The 25091-nt window shown below is 36.8% G+C and overlaps 2 protein-coding genes across 3 annotated transcripts; both read left to right on the forward strand.

The window, feature by feature from the left end:
- Window positions 1-189: 189 nt before the first annotated feature.
- Window positions 190-13354, forward strand: LOC139125523 (lysosomal aspartic protease-like). Of its 2 annotated transcripts, none has more exons than XM_070691623.1 (9): window positions 190-650; window positions 4622-4757; window positions 5673-5796; window positions 7000-7118; window positions 7589-7788; window positions 8483-8605; window positions 8902-9049; window positions 10737-10835; window positions 11559-13354. In XM_070691623.1, the coding sequence occupies exons 1-9, from the start codon at window positions 592-594 to the stop codon at window positions 11718-11720; spliced, it is 1170 nt and encodes a 389-aa protein (XP_070547724.1). In that variant the 5' UTR covers window positions 190-591; the 3' UTR covers window positions 11721-13354. The 2 variants fall into 2 exon arrangements, 1 of the variants encoding a protein (XP_070547724.1); XR_011550292.1 differs by having other exon boundaries at window positions 462-650; window positions 8902-9528; window positions 10211-10835.
- A 1644-nt stretch (window positions 13355-14998) lies between these two features.
- On the forward strand, window positions 14999-24351 carry LOC139125420 (uncharacterized). The gene is made up of 2 exons (XM_070691532.1): window positions 14999-17235; window positions 20725-24351. Exons 1-2 carry the CDS (start codon window positions 15397-15399, stop codon window positions 20938-20940), a joined length of 2055 nt encoding a protein of 684 aa, XP_070547633.1. The 5' UTR covers window positions 14999-15396; the 3' UTR covers window positions 20941-24351.
- Window positions 24352-25091: the final 740 nt, after the last annotated feature.

The raw sequence follows: 25091 nt of genomic DNA on the forward strand, positions 1-25091 counted from the left end.
CGTTAATCATTCTGTGACCTTGGTTGACCTCGATTGCTATCTTTGCTCATCGTCCTTGCCAAATGTTACTGTTTCAACTGACATCACTTTACTGTAAATGTGCGTGCTCCAAGAATGTTTGCATTCTTATGTGATTCCCGTCCCGATTTAAAAAAGCAGACGAGCGTAGGAAGAGTTTAGCAACCTTTGAACTGGGTAGTCGGTAATCTTGCCATCTAATCAGGAGCTCGTCCTCCCGGAAGGTTACGCTATCGGACTCTAAATAATATAGGAAGGACGCACAGTTAATACACATCCTCACCTTTATTTGAACATTTACTAATCGAAGTTATATATTACGATAATCTGACGGGAAACTTTGTGGTACATATATCACTATAAAAGCCTTATTCTTCGGATGGCTCTAACAGCAGAGGGAGGGCAAATAAGTCTTACACTTCCCGACTTCCGTCATCACATGATTTTGCACAACAACACGTGATTCTTTGTAATTCTCACGCCAACTTTCGCCACTGCACGGCTCGTGAGTAGGGAACACCCAGGCTGACCGTCACTCAAGTTATTCGTCACAGCGAGCTTAATCAGTAAAGTATGAGGGTCTTACTCTTAGCACTGTTGTTCGTCGGCCTCGCGTCTGGCGAGTTGCAAAGGTGAGTAACTGCACTTGTATCGATGGACGTGTGAGAAGGCCTATACATCGTCAGCATTATTCCGTCTGGCATACACAGTTATATGCGTAATTACAACTTGCCCCACATATGTATTTTTCAAGGTCTCCATCAACTTGATTTTCCTTAACAATGTTACTGAATGAATACTTCACCAATAAGTGACAGCAACACAGAAATGTGTTGTAATTCATACTAGAAGATACACAGTGCTACGATTTTCTACAAATTCTTGAGCGGTCCACATTACATGGGTCATGTGCGGGTCTTCCGAAGGTCTAGTCATTATGCTCTGGACAATAGATTTCAACTGACCGTGGGATGCATGCAAAATCCCATTGTATTAATCATCCTTCTGTTTCCGTTATTCCATGTGAATTTTCAAATCGCGAAGTAAAAATCATAATCGACAGAACTTGAAGGGTCAATAAGATTGTCATGTTGAAGGCCCGTTGGGATGGCCAGGACTTGGAAATCTAGGTAGAATTTATTCTTTTCACTTCACGTAGTCAAACCACCTGTCAGAGAAAAAAAGCCTTTGTGTTCAGTGAACCCTACCCGATCCCATGGCCACTGAAAACAGAATGGTAAATACTGATAATAGATGATAAAAAGTGATTGCCACTTGCAAATTGGTGTTTTCCCCTGAGCTGAAATGCGTGGTTTATAAGCTCTTTTTCTTTCCATGTGGAGGCCACAGAAAATTACTTTGTTTTGACATTCCTGTAAAATGACCATCATCTGAAGGACAACCATTTTGATTAGAAGCTCAGTGTTAAGTCCTCCCCCCTCCCCTTATCTCTCATAATGCAGTACAGTCCTACTTTGTGCCACTCTAATTCTGCCATTCAGGCGCATGGATCTGTTGGAGACTGAACGCTTAACCTGGCAAAAAATGGCCAACCATGTTGACAAGACAGACATATGGTGTACACATATTTTCAGTGTAACAGATGTTGAAATTTTAAAATTCAATGCAGCTACCATCACTGCATTTGCAAATGGCAAAAAACTTCACATATGCAATAAAGTCTGCACTGAAGTGACTTCTAGGGAGTTTGCTTGTCTCGAACAGCCGGTCAGTTTGAAAGGATAATCTAGCAGCTATGTCATCACTGAATTTCATAATTATGTATTGTAGAATATGACACTGAGGCAAAGTTTTGGGTGAGATGGGGTGGGGGTTTAGTTCTATTCAAAGCATTTCTCAAAATTTTAGTAGAGTTGTGTACTACCAATTCACTCCATTCTGATAGTCTAAGTGCTGTGCATGGTCAAAAATCTGATACACTTTGATGATAATCTTGTACTAACATATCCTTGGTATATGAAAAATTATTTCAAATCAACTGCACACTCAATGCATAACTCAGAAATACACATTGAATCCCAAATAAGTGAAAAAGTGAAAGTCGCATGGTGTAAAACGTTTGGAGAAAAAACAGAACCAGGAAATGACTCAGAAAAATAATTGAGCTGTAATAAAAGCTGTCAAATGACTTGTTTACGATGTATTGTTGTGTGGTTAGTTTTGTAGTACCCAGCCAGTACTTTGCAGTCCAGTCCAGTTTCGATTGTTGTATAGTATGTTTTATCTGTGACCATAATCAGGCCATGGCAGTAAAAAGTATATCATAACCAAAACAGCCCATTATACCATAATTACAAATTGTCATTGATAGAAGGCCAGGAAAGGAGGTGGGGGCTTTAACCCTTTCACCACGTTGGTTTGACCCAAACCCATTTTTAGCTCCCATAGCCATATGTATATATGGCAATGGAAGCTATTCTTATAGGCTAGGAAAATGTCTGTATGTCTGTATGTCTGTATGTCTGTATGTCTGTATGTCTGTCCGTCAACATCAAAACTCCAAAACCACTGCACATTTCATCTTGATATTTGGTGTGTACATGGATGATGGTCTGTAGATGAGATTTTGTTCAAATGAAGTTGTCATTGCCAAAAATATGCAAATTAGTGTCAAAAAAGGCGTTTTTGGTAAAAAATCTCCTTCTTCATAACCGCTGGTCAGACAGCTTTGATATTTGGTATACAGGTCCCTAGGGATAACCCAACTTGGATTTGTTCAAATTGTGATGAAATATGCAAATCTGTATTTTTAAGGAATTTTTTTCTCATTTTTGGTCAAAAATTTATTTCATCAAAACCGCTTGTCTGACAGCTTTGATATTTGGTATACAGGTCCCTAGGGATAGCCCAACTTGGATTTGTTCAAATTGTGATGAAATAAGCAAATCTGTATTTTTAAGGAATTTTTTTGTCATTTTTGGTCAAAAATTTATTTCATCAAAACCGCTCGTCTGACAGCTTTGATATTTGGTATACAGGTCCCTAGGGATAACCCAACTTGGATTTGTTCAAATTGTGATGAAATAAGCAAATCTGTATTTTTAAGGAATTTTTTTGTCATTTTTGGTCAAAAATTTATTTCATCAAAACCGCTCGTCTGACAGCTTTGATATTTGGTATACAGTTTCCTACAGATAAACTAAATATGATATACAGAATATATGATGAAATCTGCAATTTTGTATTTTTGGTGCAATTTTTGCCATTTTTGGTCAAAAATGTGTTTCTCAAAAACTACTTGTCTGATGCCTTTGATATTTGGTATACAGGTTCCTGGGGGTTCTCTTAGTGTGATATAGTGAAATTTGATGAAATCTTCAATTTTTGTATTTTTGGGTCAGTTTTTGCCGTTTTTGGTCAAAATATTTGTTTCTCAAAAGTTACTCATGTGATAGCTTTGATATTTGGTATACATTTTTATACATAATTATGATGAAATCATCAATTTTGTATTTTTGCAGCTAATTTTGCCATTTTAGGTCAGGCTATCCTGAAATGAGCTATCAAAGATCTCAACCTTCTTCATCAATACATATGTCACAAAACGTAACACAGCAGAGCTCTGTCGACCATTGGGTCGTTTGTTAGCTCCCATAGCCATATGTATATATGTTTACAAGTTTACATTTTATTGAAAATCTCAATAGCCACTGAGCAGATTAGATGAAAAATTAGCATGTAAGTACTTTGGGCTGACCTGAAATGATTGTGCACATCTTGGGTCAGTATCTTGGACTTGCTATTTTTCATGAATTTTTTTGTAATTTTCTCCCATTTTTGGTCAAAAAATCTTCTCTGAAACCACAAGTCTGATTGATTTGAAACTTGGTATGGAAGTGCATAGGAGTGACCTTTCTCAAATCTGGGCAAATCGTGGTGAAATTTGCATATTTGCATTTTTTGGCTATTTTTTTCATTTTTGATCAAAATTTTTTTTAACTCTGAAACCACACGTCCGATTGAGTTGAAACTTAGTGTAGAGGTTTTTACGGGTGACGTCAGTAAGATTTGATCACATTCTGGTGAAATTTGCATAATTTTATTTTATTGGGGGAATTGTTTCTATTTGTGATAAAAAAATCTTTTAGCTTGATTTTAGCTTGTTTTGATAACTATATGGGAGCGACCAGTGACATTGTCACTATTTTTCTCAATAGGATTTTGGATCCGTTCAAAAGGAATTTGGGTGAAAAGGTTTTAAAACATGTGCATCCCACTTTGTAGATGAGGCAAAACTTTTGCTTGGCAAAAGAGCCCAACAAAAATCAATGGTGGTGGTGGTCAATTTGTCTGATGTCCAGCTGAAAGTGTTCGGACTCTTAGTACTTAATAGTTCTTTGACCCTCTCACCCCCTATCTTTCTGTATAAAGGTTCATTCTGTCCTTTGTAAACAGTTGAGCTGCACCATGGATACCCCATTCATGTTCAATATGATTTTATTCACCATTTCAGGAACAAACTGTACAAGAAATACAGTTTAAATTTCCAGCAAAAGTAGTGACTTTGAAGACGGAGTTCGGATGTGTCGAGATAATCTAATTTGATCTTCACAATAATTCTTTTCATTTTACTCCTTTTTAGAATCAAGCTTTACAAGTTCCGCAGCATCAGACGTCAGCTGGCTGATGTAGGAGTCTCGGTGAAAGATCTTTTTCTGGATGGCGCCCTCAAGTACGTGAAGGGACCTTTCCCAGAGCCATTGAAGAACTACCTTGATGTGAGTACACTGTGTGGCACTGTCAGCATTTCCTTTGGCCCTCTGACCAAATCTGCCAAACAATATTTGAAACTCATCACTGCTGGCACCCTGGTGAATCAAGACGCCTCATTTCCATTGTCTTCTCTCATCTGCTTCAGGCTTAATGTAAAAGTATCATTTGTGCTAAAGCACATAGTTTTTGTTTTAGCTTTTGTTTTTGCATGCAATATACTGATAATAGTTCATTACAAATTATGAATATTCATATTAGTATAATAAGCATAGTGTTTTCATTTTACATCACTTGAAAGTATGATTTGGTAAAATAGAGACCTTGTTCATTTATGCATAATACATGGGCTGCTACCTGCATGTCTCTGATGTCATAGACAGAGTGGCTTAGATGACACTTTTTCAAATCCTTCCTGTGCCAGGAGAAAATCCCTTGGTGGAGGGACTGTGGCGTAAAACAGATTTCCTGTACTAGGCAGGCACCTCCAAAAACTTAGCATATCCACTTGTACATGACTTGTTCATAAAACTGATATTTCAACGATGGTCATCAACTCTCAGACCGTTGGACAGATGACATTTTCTAATCAGTGAAATAGAACAACAGCGGGATGATTTGCATTGTGAATTCATTGGATCAGTACTGCATTGGATATTTGTCCAGTCTCAGTTTCAACTTCAGTGAATCTGACAATAACAAGTCTGTAACCAAACAGGAGAAAGACAATTTAAGCACTTTACAGATGATCAACCTATCATTGCAGGCATCTTAATGAATCTTAAATGATCATGAATTTGATGTACAATCAGTATCACCTAATGAATTATTCATATTGAATATCTTTACATATGTGTGTATGTAGTATAATTTGTCGCTCACAAATTTGTGTTGAACTATATTTATCATTGTTTTATCCACAGGCCCAGTATTACGGTCAAATTGGACTTGGAACTCCACCACAGGATTTCATGGTTGTATTTGATACTGGATCTTCAAATCTTTGGGTACCCTCTAAGAAGTGTCCCCTGACTGACATTGCATGCTGTAAGTAAACATTATGATGCATTCTGGGATTAAAAACAACATTGTGCTCTTTGTGAACAGAAGCCTCTGCAGTAGCCCATTGCAGAATTACACCGTGTTTCACATCAAGGCCGTGATGACCACTGATTAACTCATTTCACCAAAGTGAATTTTGCTGAAGCTTTCTGTTGTGGCTGTGATATCTTCACAAATGTGAGGAATGCAAGTTACAAACAAGTCCCGTACGGGAGTGTAATTTTCATATTTCAAAAATAAACATCTGTATTCAGACCATTGACTAGCATTGAAGAAATCAAATGAATCTTGAAGAAGCCATTTCGACTTCCAAGTTCATCTAAAACGTAGTGTACATTCAAATGCATTCTGGCTGGTAATTGCAACTTTATGTAACTCCGTACCATATGGTCTATCAATGTCACTATGTGTTTTACACTGGGGGTGAAATTTCCATCTATATGGCTACATCAATGACACTCAGATGTAGTTGCTGTGGCAGGTGTTCACCGAGGCTGATGGAAGAGCGCCCTCAATAGTCGTATATATTTTTGTTGTGATCAAAGACTGTAGGAGAGTGTCTCACTTTTAATGTACATACGTTTTGATCCACACACATGTAAAACTGAATGCACCTGTCTGTAGATCAAGACACACTTTACTGACTCAAGCAATTTTACAAATATTCCCAAAGAAACTTCAAGCAAGAAATCTTTTCACTATTACTTTTTCGTATGCACATTTTGACTGTAATAGCCAGAGGTGGTTTTATCTGAAATATCATCACTGCATTGTAAACGTTCAGATGATAATAATGATAAAATTTGTGTTATCATTTAGAAGCATTAGAAACTCAACAACAAGGTTTTATTGTTTGCCATGATATGTGTAATTCACATTGTGTATACACTGAAAGACTGCCCAAGCACGTTTAACCATACACTGTGTTACAGCCTCCATTGGCTGTGCAGTGTGATCCACTCCTTGCTTGATTTTATGCATAGATATGCATGTGTCAGTGATGTGGTGCAGTCTACAATCCAGATCGGCCTTGGGACTAGCCCAGCCTGAAGGCATATAATGTAGGATACAGATTCAAAGCTGTGTGTGAACCAGAAACTGGCAGAGTCAAACTTTTTATCAGAGTGTTTCATATCATTGCATATCACATAAAGGTCTGATATAAATATTGCTGCTCTTTCCCCACAGTACTTCACAACAAGTATGACAGTACAAAGTCCAGTACATACAAGGCCAATGGAACCAAATTTGAAATCCAGTATGGATCTGGTAGCATGTCAGGCTTTCTCAGTGAAGACACCATTGTGGTAAGTCTTGTCAGATAGGAGCCAGCGTGCAGACTTACTCTAGGTTTCAAAAAAATTATCATGATGGACCTTAAAAATTATTATGTTGGGTTTCAAAAATTGGTATAAATACTGATACAAAATCACAGCATTGCTGAAAAAAGTTAGGCTGGTCTACTGTGAAAGAGTTTCACACAGTCCATGTTAGATTTTGAAAATTGATGAAAGATTTTTTGGCCTAACTGTTTAGTAGAATGATACAAAACTCAGAACAGTCTTTAATTCATTAGAATTCACTGGTAGTTTATCCCAAGACAAGCACTGAAGTCTGTGTACAAACTTCTGGAAAAGTTGTAGGGTATGTTTTAATGACACTTAAAATCACTACATATAAGGTCTTATTTGCATCATGGTAACAAATGATTGACTTTTTAAAACTCACACTTTATGTTGTTGAATTTTCAAGATACACAATTTTTTACTATTTTCAGGTTGGAGACAAGACTACCAAGAACCAGACATTTGCTGAAGCTACCAAGGAGCCAGGTCTTGCCTTTGTTGCTGCTAAGTTTGATGGAATTCTGGGAATGGGATATCCAACCATCGCAGTGGACGGAGTGACCCCGGTATTTGATAACATGATGGCACAGAAAGTGGTCGATCAGCCAGTGTTTTCATTCTACCTGGACAGGTGATAGCAATAATGTTAATCACTCACCATGATTTGCCCCATTAATAACAACATGCTGGGTACACTGATACAATGACTTGCCAAACAAAGCTAACTTGGTTTGCCAAAATACTGTAATGCCCTCTAATCTTACGTTATTACACTGTGATTGTTAAAAAACAATAAAACCAGGAAGTGACTCAGAGAAGGCTGATTGGTGCATGACAAATGCATGCCTTGTTTATACATGTTGAAAATATTAATTCAATGATCATAAATCTGCAACTGATCCTGTATATAAGAGTATAATTGATAATAACAGTGATACGTGAAAGTGCTCGTGTATTTATTGCATTTCAATGGCTGCTTCTCCAAATGTCCTCTCAAAGGGTAAAAGTTTTGGGAATTGACATTGTCTTCTTTATGAAGGAAGTAATTTACTGCGTCTCCAAACCTCAAGATTGGTGGGTGCCGATTGAACAGTGATTTGTTCATTTGTTTAAACTTTTATGTGTGAAGTTTCTGTGCATGCCAGTTTGGAAAATCTGCAGCGGCATGTGTGTGGTTAATGTACAGTCCATTGATACAAGGAAAGTTACTGTAAAGTACTCTGATAAATACTTTGGTTAGTCAGAGGATCTGTGCTTTGAGAGAATGGAGTAAAATACTTTATTTATCAATGTTTGTGAACTTTTGCAATTTTTGTTGGTTTCAGAAATGCCAACGACACACAGGGTGGAGAGTTGTTCCTTGGAGGTTCAGATCCTAAGTATTATACTGGAAACTTCACATATGTACCAGTCACTGAACAGGGATACTGGCAGTTCAAAATGGACGGGTGAGTATGCAAAAATATGGCATTGTGGGTAAAGGAAACCGGGTATAGTGTGGCATGATGGGTTGTAAGTTTGAATTTGGGAATGGGGTAAGATACTCGAGAGAGTATGAACAATGTTTTGGGTTTGAGATTTAAAGTAATCGGGAATAGGGTTGAGTTGAAAGGTGGGTAGTAAATGAGAAAGCCAGAATGAGGTAAGAATGCAGGCCTCAGAATATATCCATGGGATAAATGTTATTTTGTTATGCAAATTTGTTTCCCTCTGACTGGACTAACTTTTTGTACATATTTTTCAGTGTTCAGCTGAATGGCAAAGCATCAGCATTCTGCAAAGGAGGATGTAAAGCCATTGCTGACACTGGTACCTCCCTCATTGCTGGACCAACTCAGGAGATCAAGGCACTCAACGAGGCCATCGGTGCCAAACCTCTGGTTGCTGGAGAGGTAAGTGTGTATTCCGTCAGTAGAAGGGCATCGCATTTAAATACATGCTGTGTTTCACAAACCTCCATCATGCTGATTCAATGGTGTGGTTGCAGATGAAGTAAAAACAAAGATTGACTCAAAAATTACCGGGAAAGATCTCTTTACCTTGTGCTTAATGATTGAAATATATGAAGATTGCTGATGTGTGATGGTTGTTACACTAATCCAACAATGTACAAAGAAGCCACCCTATTTGCTGGCCCACAATACATGGTACTTGTATTGGCAAGGATACATTTGTTACATGATACAAGCATCTTAATACTCTACAAATTGCAAGTCTGTATTTTCCCTTGGATTTCCAATTCCTTGCATAAAGTTGCCATTTGGTTAATCTCATTCAGACTTACCTCTTGAAATGATGTATACCATAGTCACTGTACCTAATATTTGTTGTAAAAGACCCTAAACACAAGACTTGAGAATACTGGGCCAAGGTTAAGGTAGCTACATACCTTTTAGACACTTTCAGATTTTTATTTTTTTCTCAATTGAACACGTCCCAAACCCGATAAAGTATACATTTTCTGAAAGCCCTGATATAGAGCTATCCGACCAAGCACAGTACACGGTCATTATTTGCATAAGATCACGTGACAAGCGTTTTGCTGAACCTTCCAAAAACTGGTTTTTCCACCTTAAGCGAACACGCTGCAAGATTTCCGGTTTGAATTTCTTCATTGACAAGCCTTGACAATATCCTTCAAAACCGTGTCTGGGATTTTCTTTATATGCCTTTGTTTTTTTTAATGCGCTCTTAAAGGTGTTAGATGAAGGTGCATTTCAAGGAATTTTAATTATTACGCCATATAATTTGAATGGAGCCTTCGAGAAAAAATCCCAGACACGGTTTTGAAGGATATTGTCAAGGCTTGTCAATGAAGAAATTCAAACCGGAAATCTTGCAGCGTGTTCGCATAAGGCGGGAAAAACCGGTTTTTGGAAGGTTCAGCAAAACGCTTGTCACGTGACTCTTATGCAAATAATGACCGTGTACTGTGCTTGGTCGGATAGCTCTATATCAGGGCTTTCAGAAAATGTATACTTTATTGGGGTTTGGGACGTGTTCAATTGAGAAAAAAATAAAAATCTGAAAGTGGCTAAAAGGTATTTAGCTAGGTTAAGCTGCAGTACAATTCAACATCATCCTAGGGGGATCTTTGTATTTATGAAAAATGAAAGGCATCCTCAAGCAAGTGCTGATTGATACCATACACAAGGTTAGCCCTATGATCTTCAGACGTGATAAGCTGAATTTACCTTGCTGTCAAAATCAACATACACAGATCTGATTCCCAACAATGAAGTATGCAATTAACTTAGAAAAAAATGTTTTTAGCACATCAGATCAATTAAAAAAAATGTGTTTCTGGCAACGTGACTTACCGTAGAAAAACCCGCTGACCCTAGACATTTTCTTTTGCATTTTCAAAAATTTTCAAGTAAATTCTCTAAAAACAAAAAAATTTTCCTGCGTTTTATTGGTCTCCGCTAACAAGAAAAAGAAAATTTCCTCTGACCCACCTACCCTAATTTCCAGAGGCATGTTATGGGAAACGCATATTTTTTTTATTTGGCTTAAATAGTACATGCACAGATAGCTTTGGTATATTCTATGTACATACTGTTTTTTCTCTGTTCACAGTACATCGTGGACTGCAATCAAATTGACTCCCTTCCTCATCTTTCATTTGTATTGAATGGAAAGCCATTTACACTGGAAGGCAAAGATTACATTCTCAAGGTAAGTCACTGAACTACCCGCACATACATGGCACACATACCTGTACAAATCAATCCATTGTGAAGTTCTACCCTACAACTTTTGTATGTGAACTGAAGATAGTTCTCTGTGGTCAAACCCAAAGACAGATTGATCACAAACTTGTTTGATCAGACAACAAATCATGGATTTATTTAATTTTAAACTACCATATTTGGTAGCAGTTGATTACATTCAGTGCTGTTCAACTTTGTCATGGCAATTGTGTCATGTATACCGTAATTGACATGAGCTGTATATCTTTGTCAATTTAGAGAGACTTTCTTTACATCCAGCAACCATTACCCATGCTGAGGAAACAATTCAGCTTTTCAGTCTTATTCACATTGTTACAAATGTACACAACTTCCTTAATTTTGGAAAAGGAAAAGTAAATTGTTCACAATTCTTGGCATCAATTATGATATATGACTCAATGTAGCTAAAAACAGTCATTGTACAGGCTTTTTAGCATTGATATTACAATATTCATGGACAATACACTAAAACACAATGTGGTGAAGTCATGTTTGAAATGTTTAACCCTTTCACCACAATGGTTTGGCCCAAGCCCATTGTTATCAATGGTGAGAGTGGACTTATTGTACTGGTAATTAGGGGTGCACAGGTCAAGGACCTAATAACCTAATATGTGCAAAATACTGGTACACAGATAAAATTAAACAATCACATTTTCTGTTACAGGAAACCCAGGCTGGTGTGTCAGTATGCCTGAGTGGTTTCATGGGAATTGATATTCCACCTCCCCACGGTCCACTCTGGATCCTTGGTGATGTCTTCATCGGAAAATACTACACGGAATTTGACCGTGGTAACAACAGAGTTGGTTTTGCAACAGCCAAGTAAAAAAATACAGTAAAATCGTTTTCATGTCTTGTTGTACTATCTTATTTGCAACTGCAATCGGGCCTTACTTTTCTAGATGTAATATTTTTTTGTGAAATGTCTTTTTTTTTGTACTCCCTTTGAAGATGTAAAATTGCTTTGTAGTAGTGCTAGTCAGAGACTGAGGCAAGTTTTTCAAAATGATGAGAAAATCTGTTCTGCAGAATTTGAATATTCTGAATGTGTGGAGCTTTTGAAAATAAAACACCTGGAAGTCATCCATGTTCACTGCAGTGATAGATCACTCTATACGGTAGTGTTGTCATTAAGAGTCTGCGTCTTGGCACTTTTTGCGTACACTAATCTATAATGCAACACTGTTGATGTCTGAAAAATGCCGAAATTGAATTTGTCTTGTGGTACATTTTTTTCATGAATATCTCATTGGATTGTCAGTGATCTACAAAATTATGGTGGGTAACATTGAAAAGGCATGGCAAGTCCTCTACTTTGATCTTTTTTGCAACATATTACAGTGTTAAGGTCAATTTCAATGTCAACTGTGGTACTGGCATGTCTGTTGGCCATTAACCAAACAGTGTCTTCTGCATTTTGGATCTCCCAAGTTTTTGTACTTTGTAATGGTCGGAAATTAAAATCTGCGCATGTGTGTAAGTTAGGTCACAATTTTCTCCCTCCATAATTCCATTTTGTGTACACATGCCAATCCTTGCCATGTCAGAGAAGGTCATATGACTCCAAAAAATGAAAGTATGTGACAAGTATGCTCAAAAGGAATTGCCAATTGCATTATATGGTGTTTGAACTTGGTGTACAGATTGGTCTTACTAATGTAGTAATAACACCTTTGCCTTGCTATTGCAGTCCCTGTTATATATCTTTAAAATACGCAGCTGACATTTCAGACCCTCTCAATGTTTTGCAAACATAGATTTTCACCTCAATGATTGCACTGTGAGTCTATGTCAGTATTTCAAATGTATCAGTTCCTGTGAGTTTCAACTTCTGTTAATTACAGGTTCATGTTCTTGTTAATTTCCTATAAACAGCTCTTAAGTAAGCAATTTCTTGTATACTTGAGTATGATTTACAATGTTTTTTCATATCACTTTCTTAATAAAGTGTTGTCACAACATGTCATACTTCTCGGATGAATTTAATCTCAATTTTAGCAAGCAGTGGTAAAAGTTTTTCACAATTAAAAGATCAGGCAAAGGTTAAGTTGTCAGCTCTTGCAAATTTCTAATGAAATTCCAATATAGTCTGTAATTAACTATGCAAAGTTTAGTCCTAAATTACCATTTTCACCATTTAATATTCCAAATTTGGCCATATGCAAATTTATTTTCATGCATTGGATAATTTGTGATTCTCCTTACATGGAAAATAGTGCTTGCTCAAACATTCTGGATGGTGACTTTTTGAAACATAGAAACCTTTCATCCACATACAGTTATTTGTAATCAAGATGATGCAGTCTGCAATTTCCAACAAATGAAAAATTGAGCAACTGTACATGATAATTGAAGAATGTATTTTCTCTGGATGTTGCGATTGTTTATCTTCAATGAAATTGTGTCCTTCTCAGAAGCACATCACATGACCATCGAATAAACTTGACAATGTAACCTTGATGATATATAGTGTACTTTATTGTATCTATCTGTGTATTCTTTGCTGTTCTAAATCATTCTGCTCCCAAAGAAGGATAACGACCTTCAGAAAAAGTGTTTTGCCTTCAATGTGGACAAGTTTTAGTAAAATTCTATTTTATATAATGCAATTTGAACTCCTCAAATAACTTAGACGCTGGAAATTTCTGGCTTCATAATGAATTACCATATACCTTTAGTGCTTGAAAATTTTTTGGACATTTGATTTGTTTTCATGGTATGTATGTCAGGAGATGTGATGTTGATGATAGCAATGAATGTTCTCTTACGCAAGGACTTGCATTTTTCCAGTACAATCCAAGCAATTAATGGCCTATATTTGAATTTCACTCACTGTGTAGTTAATGCCTTACATGTAAATGGTGACAATATGTAAAAGTTTCCCCTCACTACAGTCAACATGAGGTATAACAGCAATTGTAACATTGAAATGTAAGTAAATATTAGGAAATGTTTTTCTCTAATTATTATCTTTACACAGTGATCCTTGCCAGCGCAATTACTCTTAGTTATGAAAGAGAAATGTGTAAAGATTTTGATGGAAGGAAGCTTTAAGGTGAAAACTTTCTGTTGAAAGGAATGTATTACATGTACCTTTATATAAGCCCCAGGACTATCAAGAAAACTATTGGACAAGTGAACCAGTCATATCTTGAGTAGTGCGCCACCAACGTATTGCAGGGTTCAAACTTTTGTCCGGGCTTGTTCATCAACTGCAGGACACTAGCACATTCATTCACTGCAATCCACTTTTCTTTCCAATCAAATCCCGCCTCCTCCCGTTTACTGGTTTGCCTCTTTCAGTTTATCAAGGGTGTCTCTTCCAAGGAGATTACCACTTTATTTATTTCATATTTAGGAAAACTCGTTTCAATGTTTTTCATCAGCTCAAGGGTACAAGTATTTCGTGTTCATCATATCTGACATTTCATACTTGTTTTGAGTCCTTTTAATAGAAAATTTGAACCTTAATCATCCTGTAAGACCATGCAGTTGCTACAAATATGACATTTTGATATTTTTTTAATCTACAATTTATTTATTCAGTCGCTTTGATCAGGCTTCATAATTTTGAAAAATCAAAAATTAAGATGATACAAGACAGTGGATTACATTATACGTACACAAGAGAACAATTCATGAACATTCTCTGGTTGATGACAAACTGTGTGATATGCATGATTTGCTTTGTATGTATTCGGTACACTATTGTAATTTCATGAAATCAAACCCCTTCTTTGCATAAAAAAGTAGACCAAATTTCTTGTGCACTGCATATCTCGTACAAATGACAAGCTGTTGAGGGCGTCCTCTCAGTGGTGCTATTTTAACAATCTTGGGCGCGCGCGGGGCCATGGTCACGCAACCGGATGGATGATGAAATCAATGGAATATTTACGAATGACCCTAATATATTAATCCGCTTGAAGAACGGATTAATAAAACCCCCAAATCTGCAAAGTTTATTCCTTTTTTTCGTACATATGTTTTTTTGAATCGTCTACTTTGGCGCATAAGAGTTATATTAGGTGTTATGATGACAATTTCTGTAACATATAAGTACTACTTTTTTTAGCTCATTGATAAATGACCCGCAATACAGAGTGATCATGAAGGTCAGTACAGGTGAATCACTCCTGGTTATGTATACCGCACCGTCCCAATGAGTCAAACGTTATTTTGAACCCATACAAGAATTGATCAACACGTACGGACAACACGATGGCTTCAATATATATGGATATGTATTTCGAAGATGTGTACAGCTCTAGTTTTGTGAAAATTATGTACGGAGATATCATCGCCGCTGCCGAAAATTGGCCTTGGAATTTTCATATTTGTCAGAACGTTTCTCATGGTGACACTCCTGTTCCTATTATTAAGCCTAAGGCTCAGCAAGAGACATTTGGTCAAGGTAAACACGTTGGACATTTCAGTATGAGACTGTTGGACACTCTCTCTGTCTGAATTCTTTGTTATCGCAGAAGCGATCGCAGTCAGCGATGGCGTTCACCAAGTCATTGGTTAACACTGACAGTCACGCGGGGCCTGGCATATGGCCGTTCAGCGGCATCAACGCTACCTGTCATTTTGCATTGGGAAAGATCGCCAAGGCATCGCCACTTCCAACGGCCTTTAGAGGCGAAGAAGTAAGTAACAGGCCGAAATTCTTACGATTAGACAGTACGGGGGAACGAAAAAACGAAATGGACTTCAACGAAGCCAGTTGCGGAAGTTACAAAGCCCCCGCCAAAGATCACAGCATGGCTTCTCATGCCAATGCAGGAGATACACTCCGCTCTATAGACCAACAGCTTTTCTCAGGTTTTAGACTTAGATACCAGCCCTACTCGAAAGATCAGAGTAGGCGTGCCTCAAGAGAGAAAAATCGCATTAGCCTGACTGAATTGTGTGAAGATTTTTTCACGAAGGTCAATCTCAACGGAACGAGTTGTTATACAAAAACCACGAAGTCGCGCAGTATCAAAATCTGTGTCAACGGCTTCCTAGCGAAACAGGTATATTCTGCCTGTTCCAGCAACTGTGAAGCTGTACCGAAATCCACAGCTTCAGCTGATGTAATGCCGGCGCAAGTTTACGTGGATCCGGAAACACCGAGTCAAGATGTGCAGGACAACCCCGTGAGTCAGCCATTGCATTATGCAAGCAATAAACCCACTCACGCAGTCTACCAGGAAATATCAGTGGACAGAAACGTCGATACAGAAAGCAAAGCAGACACCGACGTCAAAATACCAGAAATTGTTAAAGATACAGAGTTTTCAAATTATAATCACATCTCGTGTGAAAATTCAGACCCGAGTACAGGTGAGGGGGTCTGTGATAGTAACCATGGTGATGACAAAGTGTCTGACCCCGTGACAGACTCCAATCCTCAGGTTAGAGACAATCAGATAGGAAATAGTGTCGGTGAGATAAAATGTGTACTCCCAAACCAAGATATTTCAGCTGATGCAAGGGACAGTAACAATGGCCAAATTGAGAGACTGGTTGGAGTGGTTTGTGACAGTTCGGTATACTTTTCATGCCAAAATGAGGGTAGTTCAGCACCGGGCTGTCTGCAATCAAACTCACTGCCTTCTGTAGAAAGCACAGACACGAGCCTTGATGTTACCTGTTGTCTTAGTTTTGAATCAAGTACAGGTGATAGCACCGACTATGTAAATGCGAGTGAACATGTTGCCCAGTCATCATCTGACCAGAGCAGTATTTCAAGACCTGCAGAATGTGACACAACGGAATCACTGCTGTCAGAGGTTGCCAACAGACTGTCAGCTACTAGCCTGTCAAGTATTGGCAGCTTCAGTGGTTACCATGACTCCAGCTGTGATGGAGATGATGAAGAATACCAGAGTGGACCTGTCCAATTCAGACTGGGAAGTGAGGACGATGACTCGGATTCTGATTGGTCTCATGACAGTGACTTTGATGAGCTTGATGGGGAGGCTGCCCAAGAGAATGACAAGTTATGGAAATTGTTTGAAAAGAAAAATCCCTTTTGTGAAATACCTGTGTGTAACTCTTCTCCCAAAACACCAAAGCTTCTCAAAGTATCGTCCTCACCAGACATTCTCAGTGGGACAACATCACCGCACTACAGCACTCCAATAAGCACCTCACCTCCATTAGAATGTAGCTATTCCCCATCACAAACTTCTCGCAGGACTGATAAGCAAAATTATCAAAGGGACTATTGCAAACCTGAGCCAACAAATCCCAGAAAATTAGGGCGATCTACCAGCAATAATTATTCTGCTCCAAATCTGAACACAGTGGAAGAGTGTGAGGAATCTAGCCAGTCTTCAACGCCAAAGAAAAAGGTATGTCAAAGATATAGTGTATGATGTGTTCACAATAATCTTATTAGCTACTATAGACTATAGTCTATAGAAGCTATTGGGATGGGTATCCGTCCGGCGTCCGTCGTCAGTCTGTATGTATGTATGTATGTATGTATGTATGTATGTATGTATGTCCGTTTGTGAGGCGTCCGTCCACTCAAATATCTTGAGAACCGCAGTACTTACTGATTTGATATTTGTTGTGTAGATGAAAAATATGATTTTGAGAAACTATTTTTTTTTAATTTTTTGATATTGTTGAAAATAGGCAAATTAATGCCAAAAAAGGCGTTTTTGGTAAAAAATCTTCTTCTTCATAACCGCTGGTCAGACAGCTTTGTTATTCGGTATACAAGTCCCTAGGGGTAACCCAACTTAGATTTGTTCAAATTGTGATAAAATATGCAAATGTGTATTTTTAAGGAATTTTTTTGTCATTTTTGGTCAAAATTTGATTTACATTGTATGTAATTCTTGTACTATATAAACCCTATCAATTCACCCAGAAAAAAATAATCAATATGATTTTAAATAATTGAATTAATTAGGAAATCATCAAAGCCAAAATAATTTTAGTGTAGAATTATCAGAAAGTTCAACTTTTTTTGACAGTTCATAGTGAAATGCTTACCATCTTGGAGGATTGAAACATGTAAAGGCAACTTTCCTGAATCCCAACTTTGACATATTCTGAACCGTCATATATTGTGCTCTGTATGTTATCTAAAAGAAATTGCTCTAAATAGTCAATAGAGATAGAGAAAGTTCTAATTTCCATTTATGGTTGACTTGGTAAGGATAAAATAAAATTACTTTTTGAGGAAAAAATAGAGTGGTCAATTAAAAGAGTGGTCAAAGTGATAGGGTTTTTATGGTAAAGCTTGGCTGTAAGATTCCTCATGTGCTATTTATAGCAATTATGCAATCTGTGTAAACAGTGCAATGAAAGTTACATGATTCCTTATAATGCTTTTGATGACCTTGAACTTCTTAAGTTTCAAACATTTATCTCTTCAGTGTGCTTTCTCTGAGTATGTACAGTCTCAACTTATTCAACAGAACTTACCTGCAATGTTAATTTGAAAGTTAAAATGTGCTTGGTTAATAGGATGAAAATACTGATAAAGGTAACCAGCTTAAGATTCTTTATAACCTGACAGATATGCTGTTTTTTTATTTTTTTATGACGTAAATCTTGATTTAAGCAAGTCTTGTTTACTTTCATTAGAATGTAATTAACTCTCGTTTATTAGCTACTATAGACTATAGACTAATATAGTCTATAGAAGCTATTGGGATGGGTATCCATCCGGCGTGCACCGTCAGTCTGTATGTATGTATGTATGTATGTATGTATGTATGTATGTATGCAAATTAGCGCCAAAAAAGGCGTTTGTAGTAAAAAATCTTCTTCATAACCACTGTCAGACAGCTTTGTTATTTGGTATACAGGTCCCTAGGGATAACCCAACTTAGATTTGTTAAAATATGCAAATCTGAATTTTTACAGATTTTTTTTTCCATTTTTGGTCAGGCCATCCTGAAATGAGCTATCAAAGATATCCACCTTCTTCATCAATACATGTGTCATGAAAGGTTATTCTCTACATAACACAGCAGAGCTCTGTCAACTGTTGAGTTGCTTGTTTTTTCAAAACCGCTGGTCAGACAGCTTCAATATTTGGTTTACAAGTCCCTAGGATGACCTTAGTGAGATAATTTCATACAGTCAGGAAATACTATAGTAGCTTCAGGGACTTTGGCCCTATGTTTTTTACTTCACATCTGTTGACTTCACACAAATGAAGGACAAGAATGTCTATTTTAATTTATACAATTTTTCATCAAAAATAGGTTATCGTACTCTCACATGATACAATAGTTAAAGTATTCTTGTTAGCATATTTACAACAAATAATTAGATAGTCACCAACCAGGTTTTTATGTGAGTTGATTGATATCTATCCTTTTGAATTCTGCATTTCTCAATATTGGTAAAAATCGCCCATAATTTATTTCATCCTGAATCATACAATTCCAAGTGAGATTACATGTGTATGTTGACTTTAAGTATGCAAAGACTTATGTTGGAAATAGTTCCATACAGGGAAGGTTTTTTCGATGTTTGTTGGTAGCACAGTGCTGCATCTAAGCTGGAGATTTGCATGAAACAAGAAAGGCCTTGAGGTTTTGTTTGATCAGTTGAATATCACCGACACACCTTTTACTAATTACTCTGCTACGTACATCAGCTCAGTCCAAATGCTTGCACTGGAGAGGGACAAATTCACTGCAAAATTCGGTAAAATGGCCAATTTTAGGGCAAAACACTAGCTAGGTAATCTGTTGATTCTGTTCAATTGTTTAATTTGTCCTTGGCAGTGCTAACAATTGAAGTGAATGAGAGCAAGTTCAATGCACATGTTCCCCATTTTCAATAGCAGCCTCTTTTTTACTCTCTCAGTTTCCTATTAAAATCAGTTGGTCCAATTCCAAAACTTGTTGACAGTTCTCTATTGACTGTTCTATATTTGTCATTGTACTGTGGTCTTGCCACAAATATTAACTATAAATCATTTCTAATGGATTTAAATACAACCAACATTAGTTAGAACTGAAGTGGGACAAGTTTTATGATGTTCTTCAAATAGATGTTGACTTGTCAAAATTGACTTTGTGAAGGTAATGTCAAGGTCATTACCAATGTTAGCTAGGGATTAATTTTAATACCTGTTTAGCATTGATGGGTGTGAAAGATGGTTATTCCATGGTTATATTGTTATGGTCCGTATATAGAGGCCCCCTCTTGCCTTCAGGGTACGAATATCTCATCTGACAAGGATTTGCGGTTAGAAGAGGTTTTGACTCCTCAAAAGCTAAAAAAAAAATTTTTTCTCGAAAGTTACCAACCATACAGGTCTGTATCAGCATCAAGTAGGGTAGATTAGCTGTAAATATGAGTGAATGAAAGACAAAATGACTTGAAAAAGATAAAATAGGTGACCAATTTGACTTTTGGTGGTGTGATATTGTCTAAAAGATATGCAGCCATATATGATATCAGTTTGAAAGGCAGATAACTACATGTACTGGTAATAATTTTAACTTATTAACAGGCCTTATCAGAAGAACTTAAAGCTGTCTGGAAGTTACATGTAGCCTTTACCCGAATGAACATGCTCGAACTGGTGGTTTCAAGGGTGTCACCAGATGAGATATTTATACCCTGACTGCACAGAGGGAGTGTTAGGGTAAAGGTTTCTGACAGAGACTTGCAATATTCGTAGTAAAAGTGTGAGTTCAAAATGTAGCCTGTCATACTGTAGTAGCTTCTTGTCAAATTTCTGATACAGGGCCCTATTGCTTTAAATAAGGATTATATAAGTTATTATAAGTGTCATGCAAATAAGGTGTTTGTCATATTATAAGATAATTGGTAACTTTTGAAATTTTATATTATTTTTCCAGGTTCGTTTTGCCGATGAGGAGAGCCTTGTTGTAGTTCACACCATGGTTACGTGGAAATACGCTTACAAAGCCTGTAGAAAAGGACCCTGGGAACAATACGCTCTTGACCGTTGCCGTTTCAGTCGTAAAATTGATGAGGTCGGTAGCATCATCAGTCCGTGCCTTACCCCGGAACATAGACGCCATGTCTATCAGAATTTGAACTCTACATTTTAATTGAAATGACAGTGTTCTTTCAAAGTGCAGAACAGACGACTTTGAGCTTGAAAGCAAACAGCAGAATAGAAACCTAGATTAAGTGGGTGATAATGTGAAACATTTTATCTTGTGCTCACGAACCTCTCCATTACATGTAATAAAGACACGTATAGGTTAATATACAACCAGACTTCATAGGAACACTTTATCAATCCAAGTGTCCTTCTAATTCAATGTCATTATTACACAGATTACAATAGTATCAGCTATTGTGTAAACTGACATATCCTCTATTACAAAGGTGAGGTATGGCTTCAGATCAACTTTATCTTCAGGCTTTCTTTGCTTTGTTTATTCATAAACTTGAACTCCAAATATATAAGTAGTACTGTATACATACATGAACTTTCAAGATCGACATAACTTTTGTTATATTCTCTTGTTTTGCTTCTGGTATATGTTTGATCAGTACTTTCATAAAAGTCAAAATTTTAAAATTTACTAGCTTTGTTAAAAGTCTTGCAAAGAAATTTTAAATTTTGTAAAGCAGCTGAGAATTGAGGAAAGATGCATGAAAAAACACATCAAAATCATCTGCATTTCAAGATTGAATCATGAAACAGACTGCAGTCTGTGTGACATAGCCATATACCCTGGGGTGAGACAGCAGAGAATCTGATCATTGCTGTATTCAAAATGGCATTTATGGCCAGCTGTGTATGAAGTTATGTTTAACCAGGTAGAGAGATCACCTTTCTCCCTCACTTAGAAGAATTCCTATTACATAAATGTTTGGTAAATCATACATTTTACAATGTAGCTCCACTATATTAAGTCTCCCTGAACTCACATTGCTTTTAAATTCGAACATTTCAGCCTGCCATCGACATTTGTAAGTTCAGAAGTTCAGCAACAGATTATAATAAATAAACTAGTACCATCACAAATTTGTAATTTATGTGAAGTAGATTGATAAAACGTAAACAGAGGGACTGGTCAAAACACCTGAAATAGCAGACATGTTCAAGAAAGTGTTTATCATGTTGTTCTTTCACATTGCCAACTCACATTCCTTGTAATTCTATTGTTGAGTAGCCTTGCTTTGTTCTCAGTTTCCAGGTAAACATCTGTCAGCTTACTAGGAAGTGCCCAGCGCATGACAGTGGGTCAATAAACTTTTGTACTTGCCATGTCCAGCTAGCCAGAACATAGTTTGAATAATTTCTGTCATTCCTGAAAATAGCTCTAGCTTTTTCTCAGTCTCTTGCTTGCAATTGAATTCTTACTCCTTATTGTAGGATCAATAAAAAGAATACGGTAATATGTTTATGAGATATACTTTGCAGAAAATGGAAAAAAATGAAAGCGCAAGTATTTGACCGAATAGCACTACCAGTTTGTCATAATTCCCCAGAGTCTAATAACTCTAGGATGTTTGTAGCAGGGGAACACTGGGTGATTTCTCTTACATGTCATCCTCTTGGTCGTCATTTGACTACAAGTTTCTAAGCCTCTTCAAAATGAAAAATGAAAGTGAATGTTTTAAAGTGTAAGATACTACTTCATTCTACCTTGAAAGTGTCTTGGATATCAAAATTAAAGAATCATGGTGACGTGAAGGGATAAACAAATAAACATACATATTGTTTGTGTGTTTGCTGCTGATGTTAGTCAAGCTAATAGATAAGCCATATAAACAGCGTATTTTTACTGGCAGGATTTGACCTTGAATGTTGATTCAATGACCTCTTATGCAAATTTTCTCTTTCATAATTGTGCACCCTAGTCAAGTCAGAGCTCACCATTAGGACAGTATGACCTCTGGTCAATACTAGATTAATGAGTGTATAATCATTGACGTAATATATTTCTTAGTGAAATGTGCCAGATCAGATAAAATATAGCCATAAAGAAATGTTCATATTTCCCCAGTGTTGTAAAATATATGGACAGGATTGGAACTTCGTAATGACGCAGAGATATTCTGACCCAGGATTACAGGCATCCTGAAAACTTGGCAAACGTTACCACACTTTGCAGAACAGGTACAGAATAGAATAAAGAGTGTCCTGACTGAGCATGTTTTGAAAAGGTTAAATCAGCAGAGACGCACATAATAATTTTCCTGGCCTGGAGTAGCTATCTAATTCATAAATTATTATATTATTATCATCATCATCATTATACTATCATTGCTACCTCTCTTTATTGGCTCATTTCAGGGTATTCATCAGTTTTGAAAGCAAAACCAGTGTATTATTTTTCACTTCTGTTAATCTTACAAAGCAAGTCTCTAAACAAGGAAGGAAATTGGCATATCATGTTTCACTTTGAAGCAAACTGTTCATTTCATTTCCTATCACATGGCTAGTGTAAATGAGAAGCCAGGAAATTGAATTTACCGTGGCTTTCAATCTCTGCAGGACTTTCTATATCCATAAATTGTGTTTGGTATCATACTTGCTTTTATTTCAAACAAGACTCTGCTTGCTAGAGATTTCACATGTTTGTGTACTGAATATCAAGAGAAGGCAGGTTCACGATGATGTTTCCTTATTTGGCGTCAATGAACATTTTATGCAGCAAGACGTGCAATTCAAAATGGCTGCCTCACTGACATCGCTCAGTCTAGAAAAATGAAACCCTGTTAAATTCCTCACTAAAGCAGTACCAGCACTAACAATATATTTTTTATCACAGATAAAATGTCTATGTTAAGATTAATTTTACACAATGTAGGAAATATAATTATGAGTGAAGTAATTTTGAGAAAAATTTCAGAAGCAATTTCATGGTATTTAGTGCAAAGTTTTTGTAAACATTAGTCATGAAGCAGCTGAAGGGACGTAATATTCAGACTACAATCCAGGACATGTTTAAGGTCAGAGGTCAAATTAAGGTCAAGGGAGTAGCAATAGCTCTGGTTAACTTTTTCTTTTTGTAAATGATCTGTACAGTGTTTGAATTGTAAAGATATAGGTTTGTACATTTCAGCTGCCTTAATTTTTAAATCCTGTTAAATTTCATGATCTTCAATTTTTAATTGATTTTTAAGAAGATGAAATGTTATATTTATTGATATTTTTCTGTAATTTGAAATGTAAAGTTTTACAATGATTAGTGCCGTTTCAAATTGAAGGGAAAATTTTTGCACTTGTGTGTACTAAGTCTGGTGTATAGTCATTCCTTATTATTATGACTAAGGGGCAGTTGTAATGGTAGCCTCTTGTAATTTCAGAGACAATCAACTGGTCCTAAAGAAAACGCTTTCATAGACGTCATTGACCGCATAATCCCGTTGAAAGAACGAGAATCTCACTGCAGAAATGTGGTCTGCGTGCGCATTTTATTGCAACAGACATATTTGCCTTTCTTAGGAAGGCTAGGTTAATCTTTAACAATAAATGGGCGTCACCGCCCTAAACATTAGATTATTCTACTGGTGTATTTCATGAGAAAGTTATGCATGTCATGTGGTGTGTGGTTTGAATGTGACAAATTCCACTCCTCAATGCTGTTTCCTAATGAAGAGTATTCTTTATTTAGTCTAGTCAGCCTAGATCAGAGTGACCATTTGCCAATATATCTTGTGCAACCAATATTGTGAACCACAATGTTGTTGATCCCTTTGAAGGTAAATGGGGCAACGTATATATTGAAGTCTTGGTATTTCAGACTATGTGTCCATAGTAGTATTATATCAACAAATTGAAAAGTCTTATTTGGCTTATGACTCCAAAAGGGGGAAACACTTCTGGAAAAAATACTCAAAAAAATTTTAAATTGTGTACAGCTGGACTGGTTACAGCAATGACTGTCATAAAATTCTATACCAACGAACGTATGTGTTTGCAGTGGTATCCTAGGAGAAGATTAAGATTATATGTGGTAGTGATGTCTTTCTGTCTGTCTGTCTGTCTGTCTGTGTGTCTGTGTGCTCGATATCTCAAAAACGGCTGATTAGATCAGAACCAAATCTGGTACATAGATTCAGTTTGCAAATGGCAAGAACTGATTAGTTTTTTGGTTGGTGTGGCTTGCTTACTTTTTTCTCATTTGCATAATTAATAACTTTAGAAAAAATGGATAACCATTGAGAAGGACTGCGCAGAATTTGATGAGAATTGCTACAAATGTTGATCACACCAAGATATATCAGCTGTGAGAGG

This window comes from Ptychodera flava, chromosome 1 (genome assembly GCF_041260155.1).
Source record: "Ptychodera flava strain L36383 chromosome 1, AS_Pfla_20210202, whole genome shotgun sequence".
Classification (NCBI taxonomy): Eukaryota; Metazoa; Hemichordata; class Enteropneusta; family Ptychoderidae; genus Ptychodera; species Ptychodera flava.